This window comes from Acinonyx jubatus, chromosome A3 (assembly GCF_027475565.1).
Source record: "Acinonyx jubatus isolate Ajub_Pintada_27869175 chromosome A3, VMU_Ajub_asm_v1.0, whole genome shotgun sequence".
Classification (NCBI taxonomy): Eukaryota; Metazoa; Chordata; class Mammalia; order Carnivora; family Felidae; genus Acinonyx; species Acinonyx jubatus.
Genome location: NC_069388.1, coordinates 60,394,304 through 60,421,791, shown reverse-complemented (window position 1 = coordinate 60,421,791; position 27,488 = coordinate 60,394,304). Strand labels below are relative to the sequence as shown.

The following is a 27,488-nucleotide window of genomic DNA, read 5'->3' as shown; positions in this document are numbered from 1 at the left end:
ACCGGCGACCCAAATAGTAATTTATAAACTCCTAGTTAGGCATTTTATGTTCATATCTGCATTTTCCTCACATGCAGTCTATTTCTCTTGCATTACCCCTCAGATTCTCTCAAAAAAGCAAACGAATATTTGATATTCATGTTCTGTGTAGAGGACATTAAGATGTATCACACAATCTCCATTTCTTTCTGAATTTTCACTGACTTTGTAGGACCTGAATATGTAAGGCCAATGCTATTATTCCTGATACTCAGCAGAATTTTCTGCTTGAAAGCATACACAGAGATGCTATTCAGGATTTAATTCCATAGATACCAACTTACTGCTTGTTTGTTAAATGTCTGGGGAAGAATTATACAGCAAGACAAGTCTTAAATTAACCAAGTGAAAAGAATTCTAGTAATATTCATCTTCATTAAAATGGAATTTATAGGTGTCCTTTGATGGGCATCTCTAGGTGCAAATGGACACTGCAGGGCCTCTGCCAGGAGCAGCCCAGCACATCTTTGGCCATTGTCATTTTGGGACTTCTTTGAAGTTAGGGACTTACCCTGGTAGGAATCAAGAAAATGGGAGTGAGGAATGCTTTTGCACCATTCCAAACAAAGAGAAATGAGTAAAGCCTAATATGAGGTATACCAGGGGTGGGGACATAGAGAAGGCACAGAGTGAGCCACCTGCACAGCCAAACCTCCTTCAGGCAGTTGGGAGAACTGATCCTTGCCTTTCTTGCCACCCCAGTTGACATTTGTGGTGAAAGGGTCATCTGGCTACTGTGTAGACTCAGAGAAGAGAGAACTGGGGAGAGTCTCTCAGGCACACTGCTTGGCCTCATTTAGGGATTGAAGGGACCTCCATGGGGAACATATGAAGGAGTCTTGGGCTGTGAAAGGCTTCCTCAATGTCATGCAGGGGTTCCACATGGAAAGGCCCCGCTACTTTCTTAGACACAGAGCTGCTAGAATAAGTGTGTGGAAGGAGTCAGGGTCAGTCGGGCTGGTGTGCGTGAAAGGTTTACTTCCATGTTCTGAGTCTTCTCTTCAAAGCTGTGAGAACATAAACTAGGGAAAGGAATCCTTGAGTGGGGTGCAGGCAGGAGGTCAGGAATGGCCGGTTTCCGTTGCAGCGATGGAGCTCCTTCTGCAGTCCAGGTGTGCCTGCACCCTCTGCCTAGCTCTCCCAACACCACACTGGGTCCAGTTTAGCAAACACTACCTGAGGCTGGGTGAAGGTGGGTGGTTCACGAGAATACACTAACAGACTTTCTCGTGCCTGCGCTCTCTTTAGCTGTATGGAATGACGGAAATAGCTTTGGAGCTAGAGAACAGGGTTCGAAGCTCATCCTCAGCACTGCCCATCTGAATGACCTTGGGCAAGTCCTCTACTGTGAATTTCCTCATCTGTGGCTTAGAACTAATACTCCCTATTCATGAGTAAATGAGATGATGTTCCCATGAATGCATTCCACAGATATTTACTGAGTACCTTTTATGTGCCAGGCATTGCTATCAGTCTAGAATACAGTGGTAAGCAAGATGAACCTGTCTTCAGTGAAACTTATGTTTTATAGGGAAATAGGCAATGGGCAAATAAATATATGAAAATGTCAGGTAGCATATGAAAAGCTGAAAATGCTACCCACAGTACCTGGCACCCACAATCAGTATTAAATCAATGTTAATTGCTTTCCCTTCCCAAATATATCAGCTATAAGTCAATACAGGAATAGTTCCTGGCTAAAACTCTACAAAATTAACAGAATTTAGGTCTAGCATATCCAGTCTGGTATCAGGGGTAGTGGCCAGGAGTCCCTGGTAAGAAACAAGGATAACAATAGCCCCACCTCAGAGGGTTGTAGGGAGGATGCAGGCAGAGAGCACAAGCAGAGCTCTTAGTGCTTGGTATACAGTATGTACTCAGAGATGGAAGGTAGGCTGAAGGGAGGGGAGGCAGCAGAGAGGACTTTTCTCTGTGCTTGCAGTTGACAAGAGGGATGAGGTCAGCTCAGTTAGGTTGCTGTTTGGTTAGGAAACCAGCTGATGGCCAGAGGGGAGAGGAGAGAAAAAAGGACGAGAGGTGGAGGCGGGCTCGTGGCCAGGGGCAGGCTCAATTGCTGCTGCAGCCAGATCCAGAAAACTGAGGCTGTGTGTAAGTGGTGGTTGGAATGAGGCCAGACCCTGGGGGACCACTTAACCAGTCACCTCCCTGGGTGGTGTGTGAGCTGCGCAAGGCCAGCCATTGGTGCATCCCAAGTCCTCTCTCCCTTATCACTCTGCCTTTCCAGGGCTCATAAGATGAATATAGGAAGGGTTAAGACCAAATGATAGGAACTAGAAGCAGAGAATAGAAACTGGCTGAAGGAGCCAGCAAGTTGGGTCAATCAAAGAGGGACTCCTGGCACTTGGAAACTCAGAGGAAGTGGGGACAGGACAATCAGAAGCAGTTTCTGAAGGTTCCTAGCTGGGCTGTGGTTGTGGTGGTGGAGAGATGACAGAGGAATTCATCAGTTCATCTTTTCTGAGAGCCAGATAATGTTAACATTACTTGACAGTCGATCCTTACCAAGAGACAGTTTTTTTTTAGAGATATCTTTTTAACGTTTTTTATTTATTTTTGAGACAGAGAGAGACAGAGCATGAACAGGGGAGGGTCAGAGAGAGAGAGGGAGACACAGAATCTGAAACAGGCTCCAGGTTCTGAGCTGTCAGCACAGAGCCCGACACGGGGCTTGAACTCACAAACCGCGAGATCATGACCTGAGCCAAAGTCGGACGCTTAACCAACTGAGCCACCCAGGCGCCCCTAAGAGACAGTTTTATTGCAAATGAGGGGAACAAACAGTCTGGCATTGCTTCTAATACCAAAAATTGGCTTTGAATTTCAGTCCTACCACGTAAGAGCTTGATGACCCTAGGAAACAATCTTTCTGAGTCTCAGTTTCTCATTGGGCCAATTAGGGTTGCATGTTACTGGGGAGAAAAGCAGAGGAGCAGACAAATGACTGTAACAATGGAGAGACTTATTTTCCTATGGATAAGAAACCCAGGGGTAGGTAGTCTAGATTCTATAGCTACTCACGGATGTCTCCAAGAAAACAGACTTCTTTTTATGTTCATTCTCTACCATCTTTGTTTATGATTTCCACCCTCATGGTTGTAAGATGGCTGCTCCATCTCTAGGGTGTGTCCATTTTCCAGGGGGTGCGGATGGAAAGGGGAAGGACGTTAGGACATTAATGTTGTTGTTGTTCCTGTTGTTGTTGTTAAATCTTTGCCTTTTTACCAGAGAAAAGGAATCTTTCCCCTGGGACTTCCACCTGTATCTCAGTGGACAAAACTGGGTCACATGGCCCATTCTAGCTGCAAAAACATGTCAGAAGATGAATTTTTATGTGTATATGGTTGTTTGTTTGTTTGTTTGTTTTTTAACTGGGCACATTACTGTCATGAAAAGAAAACCAGGGCTCTGCCAGTAAAAAAAAGATGGGAGGAATTGATATTAGTAGACAACTATCCGTCTTTCCAGCACTGCCTCACAGGATGATTGTGAGGACTAACTGGCATGTTATGCTCCCAGCAGAGTGCCTAGCACGTACAAGGACCCTCAATAACCGTCTCTTCTTTCACTCTGTGGGAAACTCATTGACAATGGCCTTTCTGAGGCTGGAAATTGCTCTTTTGGAGTAGGTGCTTTGGAAGCCACCTTGACATCCAGTGGCCTCACTCTCTAGAATCCCAATAGCAAGGATGTTTTACCCTGATACTTTCAGTGCTCTAAAATATAACCCAGCACTTTATTATTATTATTTTTAAATATGTTAAGTTTATTTATAGTTTGCTGTGTTTCTTTTTTTAAATTTTTTTAATGATTATTTATTTTTGAGAGAGAGAGAGAGCATGAGCAGGGGAGGGACAGAGAGAGAGGGAGACACCAAATTTGAAGCAGCTACAGGCTGTGAGCTATCAGCACAAAGCCCAACACGGGGCTCAAACTCATGGACTATGAGATCATGACCTGAACTGAAGTCAGACGCCCAACCGACTGAGCACCCAGACACCCCTGCCCAACACTCTAAAAGCATGAGCTTTAGGCTTAGGTGCACCTAAAATTGAGTGATTTAGTTAGTCACATCTTTCTTCCAGATTCTTTTCTCCACCAAATTGTGAGCCCTCAGAGGCAATGGCTGAATCATTGGTCTTCATACTCTCACCACCTGGCATTGTTTGCTTTGTTTATTGAATTGACACCTTTCCAAGAAGCCACTCATCACTGTATAAGGAATTACTAGTTGAGAATCTCACTGTCTGTAGCAAATACTAAGGACTTTCACATCTAATTTTTTCTTTCTTTTCCTCTCTTTCCATCTCCCCTTTTTCCCCTCAAAATGTATCATTTCAGCCACCTGAAATGGTTGTAGACCAAGTCAAAGTTTTTCAGAAAATTCCCATTTGCACCATCTCCTTCAATTACAATGATGAGATTGCAAATGGATTTTTGAAAGAGCTTGCTTCTTTGACTGGAGGAGAGTTCCACCTTTATAATTTTGGCTGCAAGGATCTGTATCCTCCAGAGGCTATTCAGGTAAGAGCTTAATGAACTGAGAAGAGAGTGTTCACTCTGTACAGGCTGGAGGCCAATGGATAATACCTTAGTTGAGAAAACTGCAACCACAAAGACAACTTAGTCAAGCAAATGAAATCACTTAACCATGTACTCCAAGATGTGGTCCAAGGACCATCTGAACTAAGGCATTTGTGAAAATGCAGATTTCCAGGGTCACACTTCAGAGCTACTAAATTAGACTCTAGGCATAGAGGCCCAGAAATCTTAATTAATAAATTTTGTTTTTCTTCTAGGCTTTTTATTATGGAAAGTTTCAAACATACAGAAAAGTAGAAAAGTATATAGACCCCTGCCTCATGTACCCATCAGTCAGATTCAATAATTATCAACATTTTGCCAAATGTTAGGAATCTGTCTTTTTTTAAGTTTATTTTTGAGAAAGAGAGAGAGAGAGGGAGAGAGAGATTGAGAATCTCAAGGACACTCCGCACTGTCAGTACAGAGCCCGACACAGGGCTTGAACCTGTGAACCATGAGATCATGACCTGAGCCAAAACCAAGAATCAGACACTTAACCGACTGAGTCACCCAGGCATCCCAGGAATCTGTATTTTTAACAAGCATCCCAAGGGGTCCCTACTTGGAACTTTGTTAACCTCTGCTGTTTATAGACATTTGTGGAAAACTTAAGAAAAATTCAGATCCTAGGAAGTCTCCTGACTTCTCAGACTGTATAACCATGTGACCATCTGATAAATCAATTCATTCTAATGGGCTGATAGGAAAAACTAAATAACATTCTATTCTCCAGTACTCCAGTCTTGGCCTGAGGATATGCATTTCAAGAATGCCCTTCTAGAGAATGTTTTTTATCTTATCGTCTCTCCTGCAGAGTCACTTTAAATCCAGGACAAGCCAGAGCAATGCTGACATTTGAATAAACTACTAGAGTCTGGGGAATGAATCATCTGAAAGGAGAAGGATCGGAGGGAACAATGAGCTCTCTGAGCTCACACAGGGCAGGGAATAGTGACTCCCTCCATCAGCTAGACTGGAAAACTTCATAATCCAATGGACATTGGGTAGAGTATAAAGAAGGATCTTGCCTCAGGAGTGTGAAAAACCAAATGCTGCTCCAGGTCTGCCTAGAAAATCTTCAAAATGCAAGGCCCGAAAGGATCGATCTATTTCCAAGGAAGTTAACTGCATCCCTGAACAAACCCCAAGAATAATTATAAGAAAGCAAAAATATCCATGACCCAAGAAAGTAAAATTAACAGTTTCTGACATTAATTCAAATAGTACCAGGTATGTGAAAAAAGCAAGAAAATACAAGTCCATAAGGAGGAGAAAAAGCAAACACAAAAATTAAAACATGTGCATAACTGATGCAGATATTAGTGTTAGAGCATAAAAACAGTTATTGTAGCTCTATCTGATATATTCAAAAAGGGAGAGATGAAAGATACAATTAAGACACAATTAAAAATTTTAGAGATGTAAACTACAATGTATGAGGTGAAGAATACATGGGCTGAGAAGAACAGCAGGTCAGACATTGCAGAACAAAAGATTAGTAAACTGTAAGGCAGCAATAGAAACTATCCAAAATGTAACAGAAGAAAGAGAATTAAAACAATAAACAAAAACCTAGAAAATAGGGTATAAGTGAGCTGTGGGAAAATTCAAGTAGTCTAATAAATATGTAGTTGAAGCAATAGTGCCAGAAATTTTCCAAATTGGTTAAAAACTATAAACCCACAGATCCATGAAACACAATGAATGCCAAGCACAAGAAACAGGAGGAAACTACACCAAATCATATCAGACTTAAACTTCTTAGAAGCAGTGACAAAGAGAAAATCTTAAAAGAATAGGGTAAAAGAAGCCGAATTATTTACAGAGGAACACAGATAAGGATGACAGCATATTTCTCAACAGAAACAATGCATGTGAAAAGACAGTGGAGTGATATTTTTAAAGTACTGAAAGAAAAAAAAAGCTCAGTGTAGAATCTATAAACTGGAAATACCTCTCAAAAAGGAAAGTAGAATAAAGACTTCAAAGATATACAAAAACTGAAAGAATTTGTCACCATTAAACCTGCAGTAAAAGAAATATTATAAGCAGTACTTTAGGCAGAAGAAAAACTATACCGGATGGATATACAGATCTACACTTAGGACTGAAAGGCAAAGGATAACTGCATGGGTCGATAATTAAGACTTTTTTTTTTTTTTACTTCTTATTTAAATCTAATTATAAGATAAATTACCAGAGGGACTTCCAGTTCCAGCAGTAACGGTGTTGCCCCATTCCTTCCAGATCCTACATCTTATAGCTAAAAAAAATCCTGGATATAACACAACAAATAAGCATAGGAATATTCTGAAAGGTGGAGAGAAGAAAATAGAATCCCTAGGGACCTCAGAATTTAAGGAATGACATGGAAGTAAGTCTTGGGGGATTTGTTAATGCCTTCCATATATCCCAGATAGGACACTACTGAACCCTCCAATCTGGAATCTCTAACAGACACAGTCAAAAAAAAAAAAAAAAAAAAGACCCAAGAAAACCTCATTCTTCCTAGCCAAAGGACTGAGAAGAAGGTGACCTAAAACAGAAAACCTTTTTTGCAATACCTGCCATAGTCTAGTCATACACCAATGGAAAAACTTCACCCCTTCCCCTGAGATTTGAGCTGAACAGGGAGCTGATCTTCTGCAAACCCCTGGAAACAAGTGATGGTGCTCTGATCCCTCTGCCAGGTGGCATTCGTAGAGCTGACCAGAGAGCTAATCCTGCATCCCCCACATGGTGGAAGCAGGTGGCAATGCTCTGATCTCTCTGCCAGGGTAGTGTGAGTAGGGCTGAATGGAAAGCTTATTCTCCAGACCCTACTAAACAGAAGCAGGTGGTGTTCTAAATCCTGTGCTGGGGTAGTATCAGAGGAATGAGAAGAAGCTTATTGTCCAGTCAACAGTGCTCTGATTCTCCCATCATGGAGTCCAGTGGCAAGCTGGACTACCCCACCATGCAGCTCTAAGACTTAACAAGGTAGTGTGAGAACACTCTAGTCACTGCCATACTTCACCATAGCCCTCATCTGAGTGGGACTCAGTGAGGAGATGAGCCTCCAAAAACACTCCTCATCAGTGAAAATGAAAAAGGAATTGTGATTTGGAGATGGGCAGCACTCCACTTTCCCCCTATCCCTGGTGCCAGTGAGGGTTGATAGGAGGCTGAGGCTCCATAACACCCAAAAGAATAAGCATAAATTAAATGTGAAAGAGGAGTAGCCCTCCTGTGGTCCTCCCTGAGTGGAGAACTGATCCTCCACCCCATCCAGTATCAACAAGACCAAAGGAGGCAGTGCTATGTGGAGCTCCCCAGTACTCTGACTCCCTACTCTTAGGGGCTCTCTCTGTGAACAAAGTAGAGATTGCCGTCCCACACAAAGAGAGCTGAACTCCTGACACTGTGACAGCTTGCTTTGGCGATAATAACTGGGGAAAAAAATCACCAGATACACAGTTGTGCCCAAATGAAAGTAAAATTTAGCCATGAGAGCCCCAAACATATAAAAAGTGTACTAGAAAAACGGGTTCCCTAGGATAAGTGGGTAGGACTAGCCAAAGAGACACAGCCACAAGTGGTCTGGTTTGGGAAGCCTTTTTCCCCAGAGACCTGAGATTCTTCTCTGCACAGAGACACCAGAATGTGTGCAGGAAAAACAGGCAAGAATGATCCAGCCAGAGCAAGTGGTCCATTCCAGGAAAACTCTTCCTATGGGACAGGGACCCTCCTACCCCACCCAGTGACACAGGACACCCTGGGGAGAGAGTAGAGGCACCAAAAAATACCTGGCAATGTGACTACAGGAAACTCCTTCTGCCGGCTTAGACAGCACCAGCAGGGACCAGCGGGAGCCCCAGTGACACCAAATTAATAAAGGAGACCAAAATAATATCAAAAAGGCTCTGAAAATTAAACTGCCATTGGAGCAGCAGCCCACAAAAGTAGGACAAAGTCCCACATGCTAAATTTAAACAGTTACTGTGAGCTAAAATAAAAGTTTTATTTTGAAATTTTTTTAAAGTTTATTTCTTTATTTTGAGAGAGAGAGAGAGAGAGCAAGTGGGGGGAGGGGCAGAGAGAGAGGGAGAAAGAGAGAATCCCCAGCAGGCTCCACACAGCCAACATAGAGCTCCATGTAGGGCTTGAATTCGCAAACTGTGAGATCATGACCTGAGCCAAAGTCAAGAGTCAGACGCTTAACTGACTGAGCCACCCAGGTGCCCCAAAAATAAAAGTTTTTAAATAGGACCTAGAGTTTCATAACACAATATAGCCAGAATGTTCTGGATACAGTAAAAAGTCACTCATCATACCAAGAACCAAGAAAATCACAACTTGAATGAGAAAAGACCATCATATGATCCCAACACTGAGATAGATGAATCAGATGTTGGAATTACATGACAAGGATTTTAAAGAACCTATTATAAAAATGCTTCAACAATCAATTACAAGTTATCTAGAGAGAAATGAACAAATAGAAAATCTCAGCGAAGATGTAGAAGTTATAAACATTTCCAAGTGGGTATTCTAGAACTGAAAGATGCAATAAAAAGTAAACTCACTGGATAGGCTCAGTGGTGAGAATGCAGATGACTTAATGTTATCAGTGAACTTGAGGTCAGATGACAGAATTCTGTCAATCTGAACAATAGAGAGAAAGCCAGAACCATGGGAACCTATAGGACAATAATGAGAGACATTAGTATAATCGGAGTTTCCCAAAGAAAGGAGAAAGAAAGGGGGGTGAAAGACTACATGGAAAAATAATAGCTGAAAGATGCCCAAATTTGGTGAAAGATGTAAACATGCAGATTCAAGAAAATGAGTAAACTCCAAAGAGAAGTTTGGAGTGGACAACTTTGCAGTCATAAATTTGACAACTTAGAAAAAAAAAAAGGACCACTTCCACAAGAAACAAAAACTACCAGAAATCAACCAAGATAAAATGTGCAGTGTGAATCACACCAAAATAAAGATTTTATCAAGAGAAATGAAAGCAGATGTCTGAAAAAATACTTGAACACAAAAGTTCATAGCCTGTTTATAATAACCCAAGCTCATAAAGTCCCTCAACCAGTGACTAAATTTAGGTATTCAATATATAATATAATACTACTCAGCATCGGTGAATGAACTCCTGATTCATGCTGCAACCCTGGTGAATCTCAAAGCGTATGAATGAAGTTGGACAAAGAATACATACTGCATGATTTCATTTATATAAAATTCTACAAAATTGAAGCTATAGTTTCAATATAGTGACAGAAAGAAGATGAATAGTTGCCTAGGAATTGGGGGGGGAAGGGTTTTAGGGTATGGAGGATGGCAAATTTATAAGGGGACCTGAGGAAACTTTTGGGGGTTATGGATATGTCTATTATCTTGATTGTTATGAAGATTTTACAAGTGTGAATGTCGAAACTATTCAAATGGTACACTTTACATACATTTGGTCTATTTTATATAGTTTTATATTCATATAAATTTTATATTAATTATACTTCACTAAAACTGTTTATTAGAATGGAATAATATGAGAACTACATGAAATTCTTTAGATCTTTTCTTGATACAGTTGGTTTTCTGTTAGAAATGTTTGAAATTTGAACTCTTCACAATATGTTTACTTCTCATTTTGGCAGAATGAAGATCTGACTCTTTTAATTAAGGAAATGGAGCAGGGACGAAGTGACCTGGAGAAGGTACAAAACCTTTATTCGGAGTCCTTGATCATGGATTGGTGGTACAATGGGGAAAAGGAAGGAGACAGTAGGTGAGTGTGCCAGAGCCCCTGTTTTCCCCCTCAGATGCTCTGCTCACTCTCCTTGCTCCCTCTTTTTTCTGTAGTACTTCTGGGGATTTCTTTTAGTGAAAGGAATCACATAGCATGATGATGTAGGAATTTTTTTTAAGGAAAGAGAATTCATAATCTAATTTTATAATCTAATATGTGGCTTAAAGAGGCCACATATTTACCTTTATATGTAAGTTCTAAAATCCTTGTGCGGCACTTAAGAGAGCAATGTTAACATCTCATCTCCACCCCGTGTGGATAGGCCCCCCACCCCCAGCAGTGACAGAGCACAGCAGGAGTGCTATGTAGCAGATTTGACTCAGGGATCAGGAGCCCCAAGGGTCTCTGTGTGATCTTGGCGAATCTGTAACTTCTCTCCATACCTGTCCATTGCTAAGTCTCCATTTCCTCATCTTGGAAATGGCAGCTGTGGTGGTAGGTTTGGGATAGATAATTTCTCACGTCTTTTTCTAGCCTATAATCTAATATGCCTGTAATTAGTAATCTTTTAAACAAAAATCAAAACCACACCAATATTCAGAAATGCTGTCAAATCTTATTAATACAATTTAACATTATACAGATATACAAATATCTCAGCTTCATATAAATACCCTATCAGGAAGATGTCTTTTTTTTTTTTAAGGTTTATTTACTTATTTGGAGAGAGAGAGAGAAAGCGTGCACATGTGCGCATGACTGGCTGTGGGGGAGGGGGAGGGAGGGAGGGAGGGGCAGAGGGAGAGAGAGAATCCCAAGCAGGCTCCACACTGTCAGCACAGATCCTGTTGCAGGGCTGGATCTCATGAACTGTGCGATCATGACCTGAGTCAAATCAAGAGTCAGGTGCTTAACTGGGCCACCCAGGTGCTCCAGGGGGATGTCTTTTTTTAAAAAACAGTGATAGCAAATACAAAGAAGTTGAAAATACATTTATCAATCAGGATTTCATCTTTGTCAATATTAACTGTCTTCCTCTTAGCAAATTAAGCATTCATATGGGCTGGAGGCAGGGCATGAGCATGGAATCAGTAAAAGAGATAAATATTATACTGGGAAATCTTCTAATGAAATTTTACAGAATTATTTTTAAAGTATTTACTTGGAAAAGCTCAGGTCCATCTTCTCAATTCAGATAATTGGAACAAATAAACTAACAGTCAAATAAATGGGCAGCACCTCAATGTAAATTACCCTTTGTAGCTTAGCTATCTTCTTTCCCTTATTTAATCAAACTAAAAAATCTTGGGACAAAATGACTAGCTATTACTTGGAAGTTGGCTTAGTCAGTTGACTGTATCTGCTATTGATTGAGTAGTGAATGCATTTTTGGTTTTTGTGTTCTTTTTTAGGGGCTATGTTCTAGAGTCATGCAGAAAAGTATTTTAATCCAGGCTTCCCATCATTACATGTTGGGTAAATTTGGGCAAGTTAGTTAACCCTGCTGAGCCTCAGTTTCCTCATCCACAACATGGGAATAATGGTGGTCATATGGTTGTTGGGGAGATTAAATGAGGATATGCCTGTCATGTAATAAAAGCCTCATTCTAGAGAGAGCATCCTCCTATACTTCCTTATAACATAACATTAGGAAAAGTTAATTTGCTGACATAACTATAGTCAAAAATAAATTACCTTGTTCTAGCTTTTTACTAGGTGAAAAAATGTTTCAGCTCCAAATCTCCTCTCCCTTCCTTCTTTTTTAAAGCATTTATGGAAGCGCAGATCATTTGCCTGGCGAACTGGGATGCACAGATGAATATAAGCCTGGCCCCTCCCATCACAAGATGCAGTGTGGTGGGGGATACAGACACACAAGATTATGGAACACTGTGGAGTGGTTGATGAAGTAGGCAAGCAGGTGGGGGGGGGGTGTAGGAGAGAGGGCATGTTTTACAGTGTTAGAGCAGGAGATTGTTTTGGAAACTTTCCTTTCTGTGGCTGCTATGTTTAGAGCTTCAGGAAAGGTATGTCTGGGAAAGTTCTCTGGCATTTCTAGGGCCCCTCCTGGCTCCAGATCTTCACCAGAATGGTTTGCTGTGATCTGGTACTGGCATAGGGGGTCCAAGGCAAGGGTTTCCCTTCTCTGGCTTTTATAAGAGCTATCTAGTCAACCCTATGGTTAGAGAAATGGGTTTGTGTAAGGCTTTCTCATTTACAACTGTCTTTTCCTCATGTTCATTCTCACATCAGTCCCACAGAGTTAGTGCACAGCTGAATTACCCCACAGTTTATAGAAGAGGAAAGTTAGGAAGTTCAGAGAGTATTCAGGGACTTCGGCAAGTCACACAGCAGGGAAAGAACAGAGCTGCAGGGTGAGCCATAGCTAATGACTCCACATCTGGGCCCCTGTCCTTTCTTTGGCATCAGGGAAGATAATTCTTATATTCACCAAGCGAGGCGAGGCCCATTTCTTTAAGTTTGTAGCATTCAACATGATTGTATTGATCTAATTCTGCCTTCTTGATGGAAATTCTGTGTTTCTCCCCACTCCTTTTTTTCATCTATTTTTTTTTTTATCTAAATCAAAACAGGCATCAAAAAGAAATCTCTTCTATGGTTTCAACTTCAGAAAAATGTGCAAAACCTCACTCTGATGTCGAATCAGCACAAATGTCATCCCTAGATCCGTTGAAATTACCAGAGGACTTTTCAAATCAAAAGATTCCGAAAAGGAAAGTCCTCCACGCAGGTATCAGTGAACAAAATGGTTTGAATCTCATTACTAGTTTTCCTTCAATGCAAGAAGGTAGAATAAAACTAAATCCACATGACATTTATTTTTTTTTAATGACACCAACACTTCTTTTTTTTTTTTTAATGTTTATTTATTTAGTGAGAGAGAGAGCTGGGGGAAGAGAGAGAGAGAAAGTACACAAGCAGGTGGGGGAGAGAGAGAATCTCAAGTAGGCTTCGCATAGAGCCCTGTGTGGCCCAGTCTCAGGAACTGTAGGATCATGACCTGAGCAGAAATCAAGAGTCAGACGCTTAGCTGACTGAGCCACCCAGGTGCCCCAATGCACATAATATTTCAAAAGGAGCCTAAACCTATGGGTTTTTGGTTTTGTTTTTGTTCTAGTGACATGTAATTGACACATAACATTATATTGGTTTTAGGAGTACAACATAATGATTTGATAGTTGTATATATTGAAGATTGATCACCACAGTAAGTTTAGTTATCATCCATCACCATACATAGTTATAAAAACATTTTTCTCTTATGATGAGACAAAAGATCTATTAAGATCTACACTCTTAGCAATTTTCAAATACACAATAAAGTGTTAACTATAGTCACCATGCTGTACATTACATCCCCATGACTTTATTTTATAACTGGAAGTTTGTACCTTTAGACCTCCTTCGCCCATTTTGCCGACTTCCCCATCCCCCACCTCTGGCAACCACCAGTCTACTTTTTTTTTTTTTTTAACTTTTTTTAATGTTTATTTTTGAGAGAGAGACAGAGATAGAGCGTGAGTGGGGGAGGCCAGAGAGAGACACACACACAGAATCTGAACCAGACTCCAGGCTCTGAGCTTTCAGCACAGAGCCTGACACAGGGCTTGAACTCACGAACTGTGAGATCATGACCTGAGCCAAAGTCAGATGCTTAACCACCTGAACCACTCAGCATCCCTCTGTCATAAATTGACTAACCATATAAACATGGGTTTATTTCTGGACTCTTATTCTGTCCCATTGATCTGTGTGTCTGCTTTGATGCCAATACAATACTGTTTTGATTACTATGGCTTTATTAACAGTTTGAAATCAAGGAGCATGATACCTCTGGCATTGTTCTCCTTTCTCAAGATTGCTTTGGCTCTTTGGGGTCTTTTGTGGGTCCATACAAATTTTAGAATTGTAAACCTGTGTTTTTTTGTTTTTATTTTATTTTTTTAAATTGTGTTAATGTTTATTTTTGAGAGAAAGACAGAGCGTGAGTAGGGGAGGGGCAAAGATAGAGGGAGACACAGAATCCCAAGCAAGCTCCAGGCTCTGAGCTGTCAGCACAGAGCCTGATGCAGGACTCAGACTCACGAACCATGAAATCATGACCTGAGCTGAAGTCAAACGCTCAACCGAGACACCCAGACGCCCCTGTAATGGCTAATGATTTTGAATATCTGTTCATGTGCTTGTTTGCAGTCTGTATATCCTCTTAGAAAAAAATGTCTGTGCATGTGCCTTACCCATTTTCTACATGGATCATTTGTTTTGTTTTTATTGACAGGTACTGAAAGTTCTTCATTCTAGATTCTAGGATTTTAAATATGTTGCTTGCATATATTTTCTCCCAGGATGTAGTTTGTCTTTTCATCTTCTTGAGTCTTTGACCAAGCAAAAGCTTTTAAAAATGCTGAGATTCAGTTTACCAGTCTTTCCTTTTATGGATCATGCTTCTGGTGTCAAATCTAGGAACTTTTTCCGTAGCCCTAATTCCTGAAGATTTGCTTTTATGTTTTTCCTTAGAAATTTTGTCATTTATTTACATAGTTTTAAAACAAATGTAGCTTTATATTATACATTTAAATCCATAATACATTTGAGTTTTTATTATTCTTATTATCCAAGTATAATTAACATAGTGTTATATTAGTTTTGGGTATACAATATAACAATTCAACAATTCTATACATTTTTCAGTGCTCATCATGATAAGTATACTTTAAAAAATTTATTTATTTATTTTTAATATGAAATTTATTGTCAAATTGGTTTCCATACAACACCAGTGCTCATCCCAACAGGTGCCCTCCTCAATACCCATCACCCACCCCCCATCAACCCTCAGTTTGTTCTCAGTTTTTAAGAGTCTCTTATGTTTTGGCTCCCTCCCTCTCTAACCTTTTTTTTTTTCCTTCCCCTCCCCCATGGGTTCCTGTTAAGTTTCTCAGGATCCACATAAGAGTGAAAACATATGCTATCTGTCTTTCTCTATATGACTTATTTCACTTAGCATAACACTCTCCAGTTCCATCCATGTTGCTACAAAACGCCATATTTCATTTTGCTCATTGCCACGTAGTATTCCATTGTGTATATAAACCACAATTTCTTTATCCATTCATCAGTTGATGGACATTTAGGCTCTTTCCATAATTTGGCTATTGTTGAAAGTGCTGCTATAAACATTTGGGGTACAAGTGCCCCTATGCATCAGTACTCCTGTATCCCTTGGGTAAATTCCTAGCAGTGCTACTGCTGGGTCATAGGGTAGGTCTATTTTTAATTTTTTGAGGAACCTCCACACTGTTTTCCAGAGCAGCTGTACCAGTTTGCATTCCCACCAACAGTGCAAGAGGGTTCGTGTTTCTCCACATCCTCGCCAGCATCTATCATTTCCTGATTTGTTCATTTTGGCCACTCTGACTGGCGTGAGGTGGTATCTGAGTGTGGTTTTGATTTGTATTTCCCTGATGAGGAGTGACATTGAGCATCTTTTCATGTGCCTGTTGGCCATCTGGATGTCTTCTTTAGAGAAATGTCCATTCTGTTTTCTGCCCATTTCTTCACTGGATTATTTGTTTTTCAGGTGTGGAGTTTGGTGAGCTCTTTATAGATTTTGGATACTAGCCCTTTGTCCAATATGTCATTTGCAAATATCTTTTCCCATTCCGTTTGTTGCCTTTTAGTTTTGTTGATTGTTTCCTTTACAGTGCAGAAGCTTTTTATCTTCATGAGGTCCCAATAGTTCATTTTTGCTTTTAATTCCCTTGCCTTTGGGGATGTGTCAAGTAAGAAATTGCTACGGCTGAGGTCAGAGAGGTTTTTGCCTGCTTTCTCCTCTAGGGTTTTGATGGTTTCCTGTCTCACATTCAGGTCCTTCATCCATTTTGAGTTTATTTTTGTGAATGTTGTAAGAAAGTGGTCTAGTTTCATCCTTCTGCATGTTGCTTTCCAGTTCTCCCAGCACCATTTGTTAAAGAGACTGTCTTTTTTCCATTGGATATTCTTTCCTGCTTTGTCAAAGGTTAGTTGACCATACTTTTGTGGGTCTAATTCTTGGGTTTCTATTCTATTCCATTGGTCTATGTGTCTGTTTTTGTGCCAATACCATGCTGTCTTGATGATTACAGCTTTGTAGTAGAGGCTAATGTATGGGATTGTGATGCCTCCTGCTTTGGTCTTCTTCTTCAAAATTACTTTGGCTATTCAGGGCCTGTTGTGGTTCCATACAAATTTTAGGATTGCTTGTTCTATCTTTGAGAAGAATGCTGGTGCAATTTTGATTGGGATTGCATTGAATGTGTAGATAGCTTTGGATAGTATTGACATTTTAGCAATATTTATTCTTCCAATCCATGAGCATGGAATGTTTTTCCATTTCTTTATATCTTCTTCAATTTCCTTCATAAGCTATCTATAGTTTTCAGCATACAGATCTTTTACATCTTTGGTTAGGTTTATTCCTAGGTATTTTATGCTTCTTGGTGCAATTGTGAATGGGATCAGTTTCTTTATTTGTCTTTCTGTTGCTTCATTATTAGTGTATAAGAATGCAACTGATTTCTGTACATTGATTTTGTATCCTGCGATTTTGCTGAATTCATGTATCAGTTCTAGCAGATTTTTGGTGGAGTCTATGGGGTTTTCCATGTATAATATCATGTCATCTGCAAAAAGTGAAAGCTTGACTTCATCATTGCCAATTTTGATACCTTTGATTTCCTTTTGTTGTCCGATTGCTGATGGTAGCATTTCCAACACTATGTTAAACAACAGCAGTGAGAGTGGACATCCCTGTCATGTTACTGATTTCAAGGAGAAAGCTCTCAGTTTTTACCCATTGATGATATTAGCTGTGGGCTTTTCATAAATGGCTTTTATGATGGTTAAGTATGTTCCTTCTATCCCGACTTTCTTGAGGGTTTTTATTAAGAAAGGATGCTGAATTTTGTCAAATGCTTTTTCTGCATCGATTAACAGGATCATATGGTTTTCATCTTTTTTTTTTATTAATGTGATGTATCACAATGATTGATTTGCAAATATTGAACCAGCCCTGCAGCCCAGGAATGAATCTCACTTGATCATGGTGAAGAATTGTTTTTATATGCTGTTGAATTTGATTTGCTAGTATCTTACTGAGAATTTTTGCATCCATATTCATCAGGGATATTAACCTGTAGTTCCCTTTTTTTTGCTGGGTCTCTGTCTGGTTTAGGAATCAAAGTAATGCTGGCTTCATAGAATGAGTCTGGAAGTTTTCCTTCCCTTTCTATTTTCTGGAACAGCTTGAGAAGGATAGGTATTATGTTTGCTTTAATTGTCTGGTAGAATTCCCCTGGGAAGCCATCTGGTCCTGGACTCTTATTTGTTGGGAGATTTTTGAGAACTGATTCAATTTCTTCGCTGGTTATGGTCTGTTCAAGCTTTCTATTTCTTCCTGTTTGAGTTTTGGAAGTGGGTGGTGCTTAGGAATTTGTCCATTTCTTCCAGGTTGTCCAATTTGTTGGCATATAATTTTTCATAGTATTCCCTGATAATTGCTTGTATTTCTGAGGGAATGGTTATAATAATTGCATTTTCGTTCATGATTTTATCTATTTGGGTCATCTCCCTTTTCTTTTTGAGAAACCTGGCTAGAGGTTTATCAATTTTGTTTATTTTTTCAAAAAACCAACTCTTGGTTTCATTGATCTGATCTACAGTTTTTTTAGATTCTATATTGTTTATTTCTGCTCTGATCTTTATTATTTCTCTTCTGCTGGGTTTGGGGTGTCTTCGCTGTTCTTCTATTTTGTTTAGGTATGCTGTTAGATTTTGTATTTGGGATTTTTCTTGTTTCTGGAGATAGGCCTGGATTGCAATGTATTTTCCTCTCAGGACTGCCTTTGCTGCATCCCAAAGCATTTGGATTGTTGTATTTTCATTTTCACTTGTTTCCATATATTTTTTAATTTCTTCTCTAATTGCCTGGTTGACCCACTCATTCTTTAGTAGGGTGTCTTTAACCTCCATTCTTTTGGAAATTTTCCAGACTTTTTCCTATGGTTGGTTTCAAGCTTCATAGCATTGTGGTCTGAAAGTATGCATGGTATGATCTCAATTCTTTTATACTTATGAAGGGCTGTTTTGTGACCCAGTATGTGATCTATCTTGGAGAAGGTTCCATGTGCACTCTAGAAGAAAGTATATTCTGTTGCTTTGGGATGCAGAGTTCTAAATATATCTGTCAAGTCCATCTGATCCAATGTGTCATTCAGGGCCCTTGTTTCTTTATTGGTCCTGTGTCTAGATGATCTATCCATTGTTGTAAGTGGCGTATTAAAGTCTCCTGCAATTACCACATTCTTATCAATAAGGTTGCTTATGTTTGTGATTAATTGTTTTATATATTTGGGGGCTCCTGTATTCTGTGCATAGACATTTATAATTAATTGTTAGCTCTTCCTGATGGATAGACCCTGTAATTATTATATAATGCCCTTCTTCATCTCTTGTTACAGCCTTTAATTTAAAGTCTAGTTTGTCTGATATAAGTATGGCTGCTCCAGCTTTCTTTTGACTTCCAGTAGCATGCTGGATAGTTCTCCATCCCCTCACTTACAATCTGAAGGTGTCCTCAGGTCTAAAATGAGTCTTTTGTAGACAGCAAATAGATGGGTCTTGTTTTTTTATCCATTCTTATACCCTATGTCTTTTGGTTGGAGTATTTAGTCCATTTACATTCAGTGTTATTATAGGAAGATATGGGTTTAGAGTCCTTGTGATGTCTGTAGGTTTCATGCTTATAGTGATGTCTCTGGTGCTTTGTGGTCCTTGCAACGTTTCACTAACAGAATCCCCCTTAGGATCTCTTGTAGAGCTGGTTTAGTGGTGATGAATTCCTTCAGTTTTTGTTTGTTTGGGAAGACCTTTGTCTCTCCTTCTATTCTGAATGACAGACTTGCTGGATAAAGGATTCTCGGCTGCATATTTTTTCTGTTCATCACATTGAAGATTTTCTGCCATTCCTTTCTGGCCTGCCACGTTTTAGTAGATAGATCTGCCACTAGTGTTATGGGGCTCCCTTTATATTTTAGAGCGTGTTTATCCCTAGCTGCTTTCAGAATTTTCTCTTTATCCTTGTATTTTACCAGTTTCACTATGATATGTCGTGCAGAAGATCGATTCAAGTTACAACTAAAGGGAGTTCTCTGTGCCTCTTAGATTTGAATGCCTTTTTCCTTCCCCAGATCAGGGAAGTTCTCAGCTATGATTTGTTCAAGTACACCTTCAGCCCCTTTCTCTCTCTCTTCCTCTTCTGGAATTCATATTATACGGGTATTATTCCAGTTCATTTCATCACTTAGTTCTCTAATTCTCCCCTCATACTCCTGGATTTTTATCTCTCTTTTTCTCAGCTTCCTCTTTTTCCATAATTTTATCTTCTAATTCACCTATCCTCTCCTCTGCCTCTTTAATCTGAGCTGTGGTCGCCTCCATTTTATTTTGCACCTCATTTGTAGCATTTTTTAGCTCCTCCTGTTTCTTAGTCCCTTGATCTCTGTAGCAGTAGGTTCTCTGCTGTCCTCTATACTTTTTTCAAGCCCAGCAATTAATTTTATGACTACTATTCTAAATTCTTGTTCCATTACATTGCTTAAATCATTTTTGATCAATTTGTTTCATTTCATTCAATTTGTTTTGATCAAATTCGTTTGATCAGCAGGACAAGGTGAGCCCAGTATCCTCCTACGCCACCATCTTCCCCTAATTATATCCACAATCTGATCTTAAAATGGGCAAAGGACCTGAACATACTTCCAAAAGAAAACATACACATGAAAAGACAACAGACACATGAAAAGATGCTCTGCATCACTAATCATCAGGGATATGTAAATCAAAACCACAGTAAGATATCACCTTACACTTGTCAAAATAGCTAAAATCAAAATGACAAGAAATAACAGTGTTGGTGAGAATGTGGATAAAAGGGAGCCCTCATACACTGTTGGTAGGAATGTAAATTTGTACAACTACTATAGAAAACAGTATAGTCGTTTCCCAAAAAAATTTAAAAATAGAAATACCATATGACCCAATAATTACAAAAACATAGATAAATGCACTCTGTGTTTATGTCAGCTTTATTTACAATAGCCAAGATATGGAAGCAACCTAAATGTCCATCAATAGAAAAATGGATAAAGAAGATGTCACACACACACACACACACACACACACAGAGGAATATTGCACAGACATAAAAAAGGATGAGATCATGTCATTTGTGGCAACATGGATGAAGCTAGAGGGTAATATGCTAAATGAAGTAAGTCAGACTGAGAAAGACAAATACCATGATTTCACTCATATGTGGAATCTTTTTTAAAAAATCAAAACAATAACAAAAAGCAGCAGCAGACCTGTAAACACAGAGAACAAACTGATGGTTGCCAGAGAGGAGGAGGGTAGGAGCTGGGCAAAATGAGTGATTCTGTCTCCTTCTCTCTCCGCCCCTCTCCCACTCACGCTCTGTCTCTGTCTCTCAAAAATAAATAAATAAACATTAAAAAAATTAAAAAAAAACAAGGGCATGTTTCACTCATGAATACTTCATAAAGGCTTGGTACTTGTATCTCCAAATTGTGAAATACAGACCACACTTACAATTAATGCAGTTTCTATAATCACATATGAAAAATAATCAAGATGTCTTAGTACAGTCTCATTACCTTGTACATAACACACTGACTAAATGTCTATATTTGATAAGTATCTATTTGCTAGTTAAAGGGCTGCAAATGTGAATAGGGTGAGGTATCACTCCCAAGATTATGTTATGTTGACCTTAAGCCAAGGTTGTCTAGGAGAGCCCGGTAATGCTCACAGGTGCTCTTAAAAGCAGGAGCTTTTTTCCAGCTGGTGACAGAAAAGAAAGTCAGAGAGACTTGAAGCATGAGGGGAATTCAATGTGCCATTGCTGGCTTGAAAACAGAGGTGCCACGTGAGTAGTAGTGCAGGTGCTTAGGGAGCTGAGAGGCCCCCCAACAGCCAGCAAGGAAACAAGGACCTCAGTCCCACAACTGCAAAGAAATAAACTCTGCCAACAGCTTGAATGAGCTTGGACGCGGATCTCTCTCAAGGAGGGATAGAGCTTCAGCTCAGATAAGTGGAAAAAGCCTTTACCTCAGCATTGAGTTGGTGGCAGAACTGTTCTCTGAGGTTTGGGAGACTGAACTTGCATTCATTTTTTGAGGATCCAAGGAAATGGTTGCATCTAATAAAATATCTTCTTTTGTCCCAAATTCCTTTAATCCCTTTCCCTTTGATACCAACAGAATCAACCAAAACCAGCCTGCTCAGAAGCCAGATGTCCACCCACAAGAGCTCAGCTTGCAGTGAGAGGACGGATGACCTTTCTAGTTTCAGCAGCTGGAACACTCCAGGTGACAGAGGCAAGCCAGAGAGGGTCTCTATGTAAGGAAGCCCAGGGTGGCCTTCCTTTGCCCATTGTGTCTGTTCCCAAAGAGCTGGGTGTAGGTACATTTTGATGACAGCGGGGACAAATCATTTTTAAGTGGATTAGGATTGATTCCTATTCAGGGACTCCTTGTAAATCAGGTCTACCTGCTGGAGACCTGATTTTCTTTCTTTCTTCTTTCTTCTTTCTTTCTTATACTAACACTCCCAAACACTCCTTCTTCTAGATGTTGCTGACTCAACTAGCTAATATTTGTTTTCATTTATAAATCCAAGTTTATATAAGGATATATATTAACAACCCCAAATATTAATTGAAAATTTGTACCTACAACTAAACAGGATCTAATAGGAGTTTTGGTTTTCCATACAGAGTTGAGGAACCACAAAGCAAACTATTAGAAACTAAAATGTTGATGAACCTTCTTTTGTATAATTTGGGGGGAGTCTAATGAGGGCAACACTGAACAATCAATGGTTACTGGCATTCTCATTCAACATTTTAAAAATGTATTTTCTGGGGAATGAGAGAATGAATGTCTCATTCTTCCTGGAGAGAGATCTCAATGGGTATGGGATGAAGTAGGTAAGCAAAACAATAGGGCCATTTGTATCTATGCATTGGTCTTTTGTGTTATTATAAATGAATCTTGCCTGAGAACCCACTATGACAGGTCAGTATTCTCTGAAATATGATTCATTTATTAGCCTTCAGTCACAACTGAACTCTGAGATAAGAGCAATCCTTTTGCATTTTGGTAAAAAAAATTATACAACTGTCATTTCTCTTTCCACAGAAATGAGTGTCCTGTTGATAAATGAGTATCCAGATGGCATATCATTAGAAAGATTGAGTCAAGAAGAAAGCCAGGTTCATGGCCAAGAGTGAGTACTTTAATTTTCCAGGACAGTTGTGTTATGTTTTTGTTTATTACAAGCTTTAAGCATCATAGTTTTGTGGTCTTATTTCTTCAAGTATGTCTCCCGAAAACTGGCTCAAAACTCATGGCTTGGTTGCCAAGAAACTCACCATCATGGATGCCTTGTCACTGACAGCCGTCCCTCACACCCCCACCTACGTTCCCATTCTGGACAAGTATGTTGTTTCCAAGGTCTTTGATGAGGTAAGACCGTTTTTCTCTATGTCCCTGCCTGATGTATTTTTCATTTCCAGTTCAAATAAAAAGTAGCCCACTTCGGTCTTGTACAGTTGTAAGAGAAATGTATTTCAGCCATTGAAAAGAAAAGTGTTTGTAAAGATAGTAAAAAGGAGAGAGGAAAGCTCTTAAGCATTTTTGTTTTTAAGCTGAGAAGAAATTGGCCTTTTTCATGACTGGCTGCTGGTGGGTGGCAGTGTGGAGCTGCAGAAATGTTTGAAAAGCATCTCAGAGTCATGAGTCAAGAGTGAACATCATCCAGTATCAAAGGACTGGGAGAATTTGTGAGAGATTATGTCCTTTGCTTACCTTCTGTTCCTAAATATAGTGCATCTTTTCCATCATAAAAGTCTCCAAAAGAAAAAGAGAGAGAAAGAGGGAAGGAGGGAGAGAGAGAGACTGAGAGAGACTGAGAGTGAGCCAGAGCAAAGAACCATAAGAGAGTGACAGCCGTGTCTTGGAAGGGGAAAAAGCAGTAGGAGGGCATGGTAGGGTTAAACGCGGAGGACAGCCAAATAAATACTGAAAAGTTCCCCTTGAATTGGGCAACCAGAAAGCTCTTGCCCTTGGCAAGAACAGATCTAGCTGAACAGCTAGACTGTTCAAGGATGAGGAACACACAAAAAGCAAGGATATGAAGATTAAACCCCAGTGCTTCTGGACAAATACAGTGTTAGCTAATGACTTAAATAGGAACATATCAGGCTTTATGGGCACTAAGTGGGAATAGTATCCTTAAAAGATCTTATCTCATGTTGAAATATTTATAGAATAAATGTAAGGTGTTTGGGATTTGTTTCCAAATCATTGGGATAGTGGGAGTAGTTGGGGGAAGAGAAAATAGATAAAACAATATTGTCTGTGAGTTGGTAATTGTTAAATTTTCATAAGAAGAATATTGAGTTAGGGGAAGCTCATTCTATTCTGTCTGCTTGCTTTTTTTTTTACATAGTTTCAATTTTCCATCATAAAAATTTGAAAAAAGCAAATGCAGGAAAACTTTTTTAAAAAGGCATTATCTAACTGGTCTTGATATATTTGGAAGAAGCAGAGAAATTGGCAAATTTTTTCTATTAGTCACATTTAAGACATTATGCCCATGGAGTTCAACATGCATCCTGGTTTGACACAACCAGTGGTTTTTCTCTGGAGGTTGTGTGTGATTTATCCTACATTCCTGATGACTGTACCTCACGGTGAGTGGTTCTGTCCCTGGCTGAGACCTTGTGACTGGCAGGTTCTATTTGTACCTCCAGTGAACTCTAAACCGATTAGATAACAACATATCCCTTGAACTTGACTTCTTCCGGAAGCAACAGAGAGAAACTGAAACTGATATATTTCTTCTAGGAAGTTTGGTGGCAGCTTCCCCTATTTTGTGCATTTATTTTCTTAATATTCTTTTTTAGTGTTTATTTTTTGAGAGAGGAAGAGAGAGAGAGAGAGCAAGCAAGGGAGGGGCAGAGAAAGAGGGAGACACAGAATCTGAAGCAGGCTCCAGGCTCTGAGCTGTCAGCACGCAGGGCTGACAGATGCAGGGCTCAGAGCCAGATGCAGGGCTCAAACCCACAAATCATGAAATTGTGACCTGAGCTGAAGTCAGACGCTTAACCAACTGAGCCACCCAGGCACCCCTTTTTATTAATATTCTTGAGTTTTATTTGGAATAAGATGTATTTAGTGAACTGCCCTGAGAAGTAGAATTTTCTTGTGCTTATCATGTCTCTTTCTAAGCCTCCCAATAACTTGAAACTTGGAAAAGTACATTTCTCAAAAAACAAATATGATAACAGTAGTGAAGTATAAGCATAAAATCAAAGGAAGAAACCATGAGGGCAAGATTTATAGATTGAATACAGAAAAATGTTATATTACATAAAAACATGTAAATAAAATGAAAGAGCTCAGAATAATATTTGTAACATATACAACAAAAAGTTATAGGAGTAATGTCTTAAATATATTTTTGTGTGTGCATCCATATAAATCTGTGTGTGTGTGTGTGTGTGTGTGTGTGTGTATGTGTGAGCACATGAGTGCATATGAATCAGTGTTTTGTTGTTCTGTGTACACATACACATGCACATGTATTCATACCATAAAGGAATAAAAAAATGGTAAATACCTCAGTGGAGAGTCTGGAGAGGGCAGGGAGTCAAAACCACGTTGAAAAATATTTCTTACTGGTAACCAAATATATGTGTTTAGAAAAAATACAAATTGATAAACCAATTAGACAACTCCCCTACCACCACCATCAAATTTGTAAGATTAAAAAAGTACTAATAAACAAAAATACTAATGAACAGTGATGGAAAAGATAGGATGAAATTGGAACTTTTATATCCTACTGGATATACTAGATTTATACAGGAGTATAAATTGTTTCAGCCTTGGCAGTACACTCAGAGGTGTTAAAAGCATATAGTCTTCCCTCCAGCAAATCCATATTTAGATATTTCATAATCAGAAATACTAATACACATATTCAAAGAATAGTTAGCACTGCCTTATATCTAACATTGAGGACCCTAAAAGCAACCTAAATATCTAAACATCTATATCATGGAATGCCATACTTTCAATGAATATCATATTTTTCCAGAATAAGAAATGACGTGGGGAAAATCTCTCAACATAGTTAATGCTAAATGATAAAATCAGGTACAAATCTTCACATATAGCATGTAAATTTGGTTACATGTAGGTATGATGTAAGACGTGGCACTCTTTCTCCCTCCTTTTCGCTTTTACCAAAATGTTAATAGTGTTTATCTGAGTCATGAGATTATTGGAGGCTTGGGGGTCTTGTTTATGTACTTTCTAATTATTGTTGTAGTGCTTTTAACTCTGAATATGTATTAATGATACACTGAAAAAAAAGTTAAGAAAAACAGACCTATAACAAATGATAAAATGGTGAAATATAAAGGGAACTTAATTTTTTACTAACTTATTTTTTTATTTTTATTTGCTAAGTAACATAATACATTCTCAGTAGGGAATGAGCATATAGAAGTCTTTAAAGGAAAACATGGAAACTTCTTTCTCAACTCCTCTCATCTAGGAAGGAAACCCTCTGAGTAGTTTGGTGAATGTCTTTCCAATTCTTTTTCTACACACAAACTCATATATGTACATATGTATACCTAACATATACATATGCATAACAATTTTTGTAAACATAAATGAGGTGATATCATATAGATTTGCCATTTTTATCTTTTATAAATTATCTTTTATAAAAATTATCTTCTAAAAATTAAGATCTTAGAGACCTTTACACATGTGTAGATATGGGTCTCATTCTTACTAGTTTCAAGGTTATTCTCCAATGTTACTTTTATTTCATGTACACAACATAGTGATTTGACAGCTCTGTAAGTGACGCTGTGCTCAGCCCAAGTGTAACACCATCTGTCACCATCCAATGCTATTATAGTACCATTGACTATATTCCCTATGCTGTATATTTCATCCCCAGTTCTTTCCCATTATTAATGGGCATTTACACTGTATCCTTCTTTTCCATATCACAAACAATCCTGTGACAGATTTCCTTGCACATAGATTTTGGGGCACATGTACAAATCTCTCTTTGGGATAGCTTCTGTAAAGTGGTATTGCTGGACCCAAAGGGTGCATACATTTAAATTTTTGACAGATGAAACCAAATCACCCTTGAAATAAATGTTACATTTCTAGTAGTTACAGTGACAGCCTTTTTTCTGAGAGGAACTCTATATAATATCTCTTGATAAACATTTGCTCTACAAGTATAGAAATGCTTTGAAAACCCTGAAAATAGTATACAGACATAAAATCTTATTCAACCTATCCTCTTCTCACTGGCTCATATTCTGAAGAAATAAACATAGCAATTCATGTAAAAATAATATACCTACTCTGAGACTGTCATGGGATTAGAAGTAATGCACATAATAGACTGCACTTAGCAGGCTCTCAATAAACATTGGCTTTTATTACAAAAATATTTCACAAATATTACATGCCTACTATATGCAGACCCTGAGCTGGTCTCTAGAATATAGCTAAACAAGACAACCAATATTCTTACCCAAATACAGCTTACCATCTCATGGAGGAAATAGTAGTTAAAATAAGTTCTAGTTAAATGTGACAAGTGGGAAGTACTGAAGTCAAGATGCAAGAGGGGTCCCTAACCCAGTTTCCATTGTCAAAGAGGCTTCACACTTGGCTGTGAGAGTTCAGAGCCTGGAGCAGAAAAGGAGTTATGAGGTGATGAAGTGGGGAGGGATATCCTAAGTAGTCAGAGAGCAGGTGGCAAAGTCTCAGGGTCAGAGAAAGTTTGTCATTCCAAAGAAAGTTTGGTGTTAACACTCGTAAAGGAAGGGCCTTGATTAAGAGTTTGGAATATCAACCTGAGGACAACCAAAGGGTTTCTAGCAGAAGAGAGAGAAGATAAAGTTTGGGCTTTAGCTGCAATATGC

At 39.1% G+C, this 27,488-nt stretch overlaps 1 protein-coding gene across 1 annotated transcript in view; it reads left to right on the top strand.

Moving 5' to 3' along the window:
• Positions 1 to 27,488, top strand: part of VWA3B (von Willebrand factor A domain containing 3B) — a 204,484-nt gene that overhangs the window by 120,402 nt on the left and 56,594 nt on the right. The window contains 6 exon segments of the mRNA XM_027072611.2: positions 4,399 to 4,581; positions 10,287 to 10,417; positions 12,973 to 13,130; positions 21,718 to 21,834; positions 22,657 to 22,744; positions 22,836 to 22,983. Of these exon segments, the coding sequence (XP_026928412.2) occupies positions 4,399 to 4,581; positions 10,287 to 10,417; positions 12,973 to 13,130; positions 21,718 to 21,834; positions 22,657 to 22,744; positions 22,836 to 22,983 (825 nt within the window).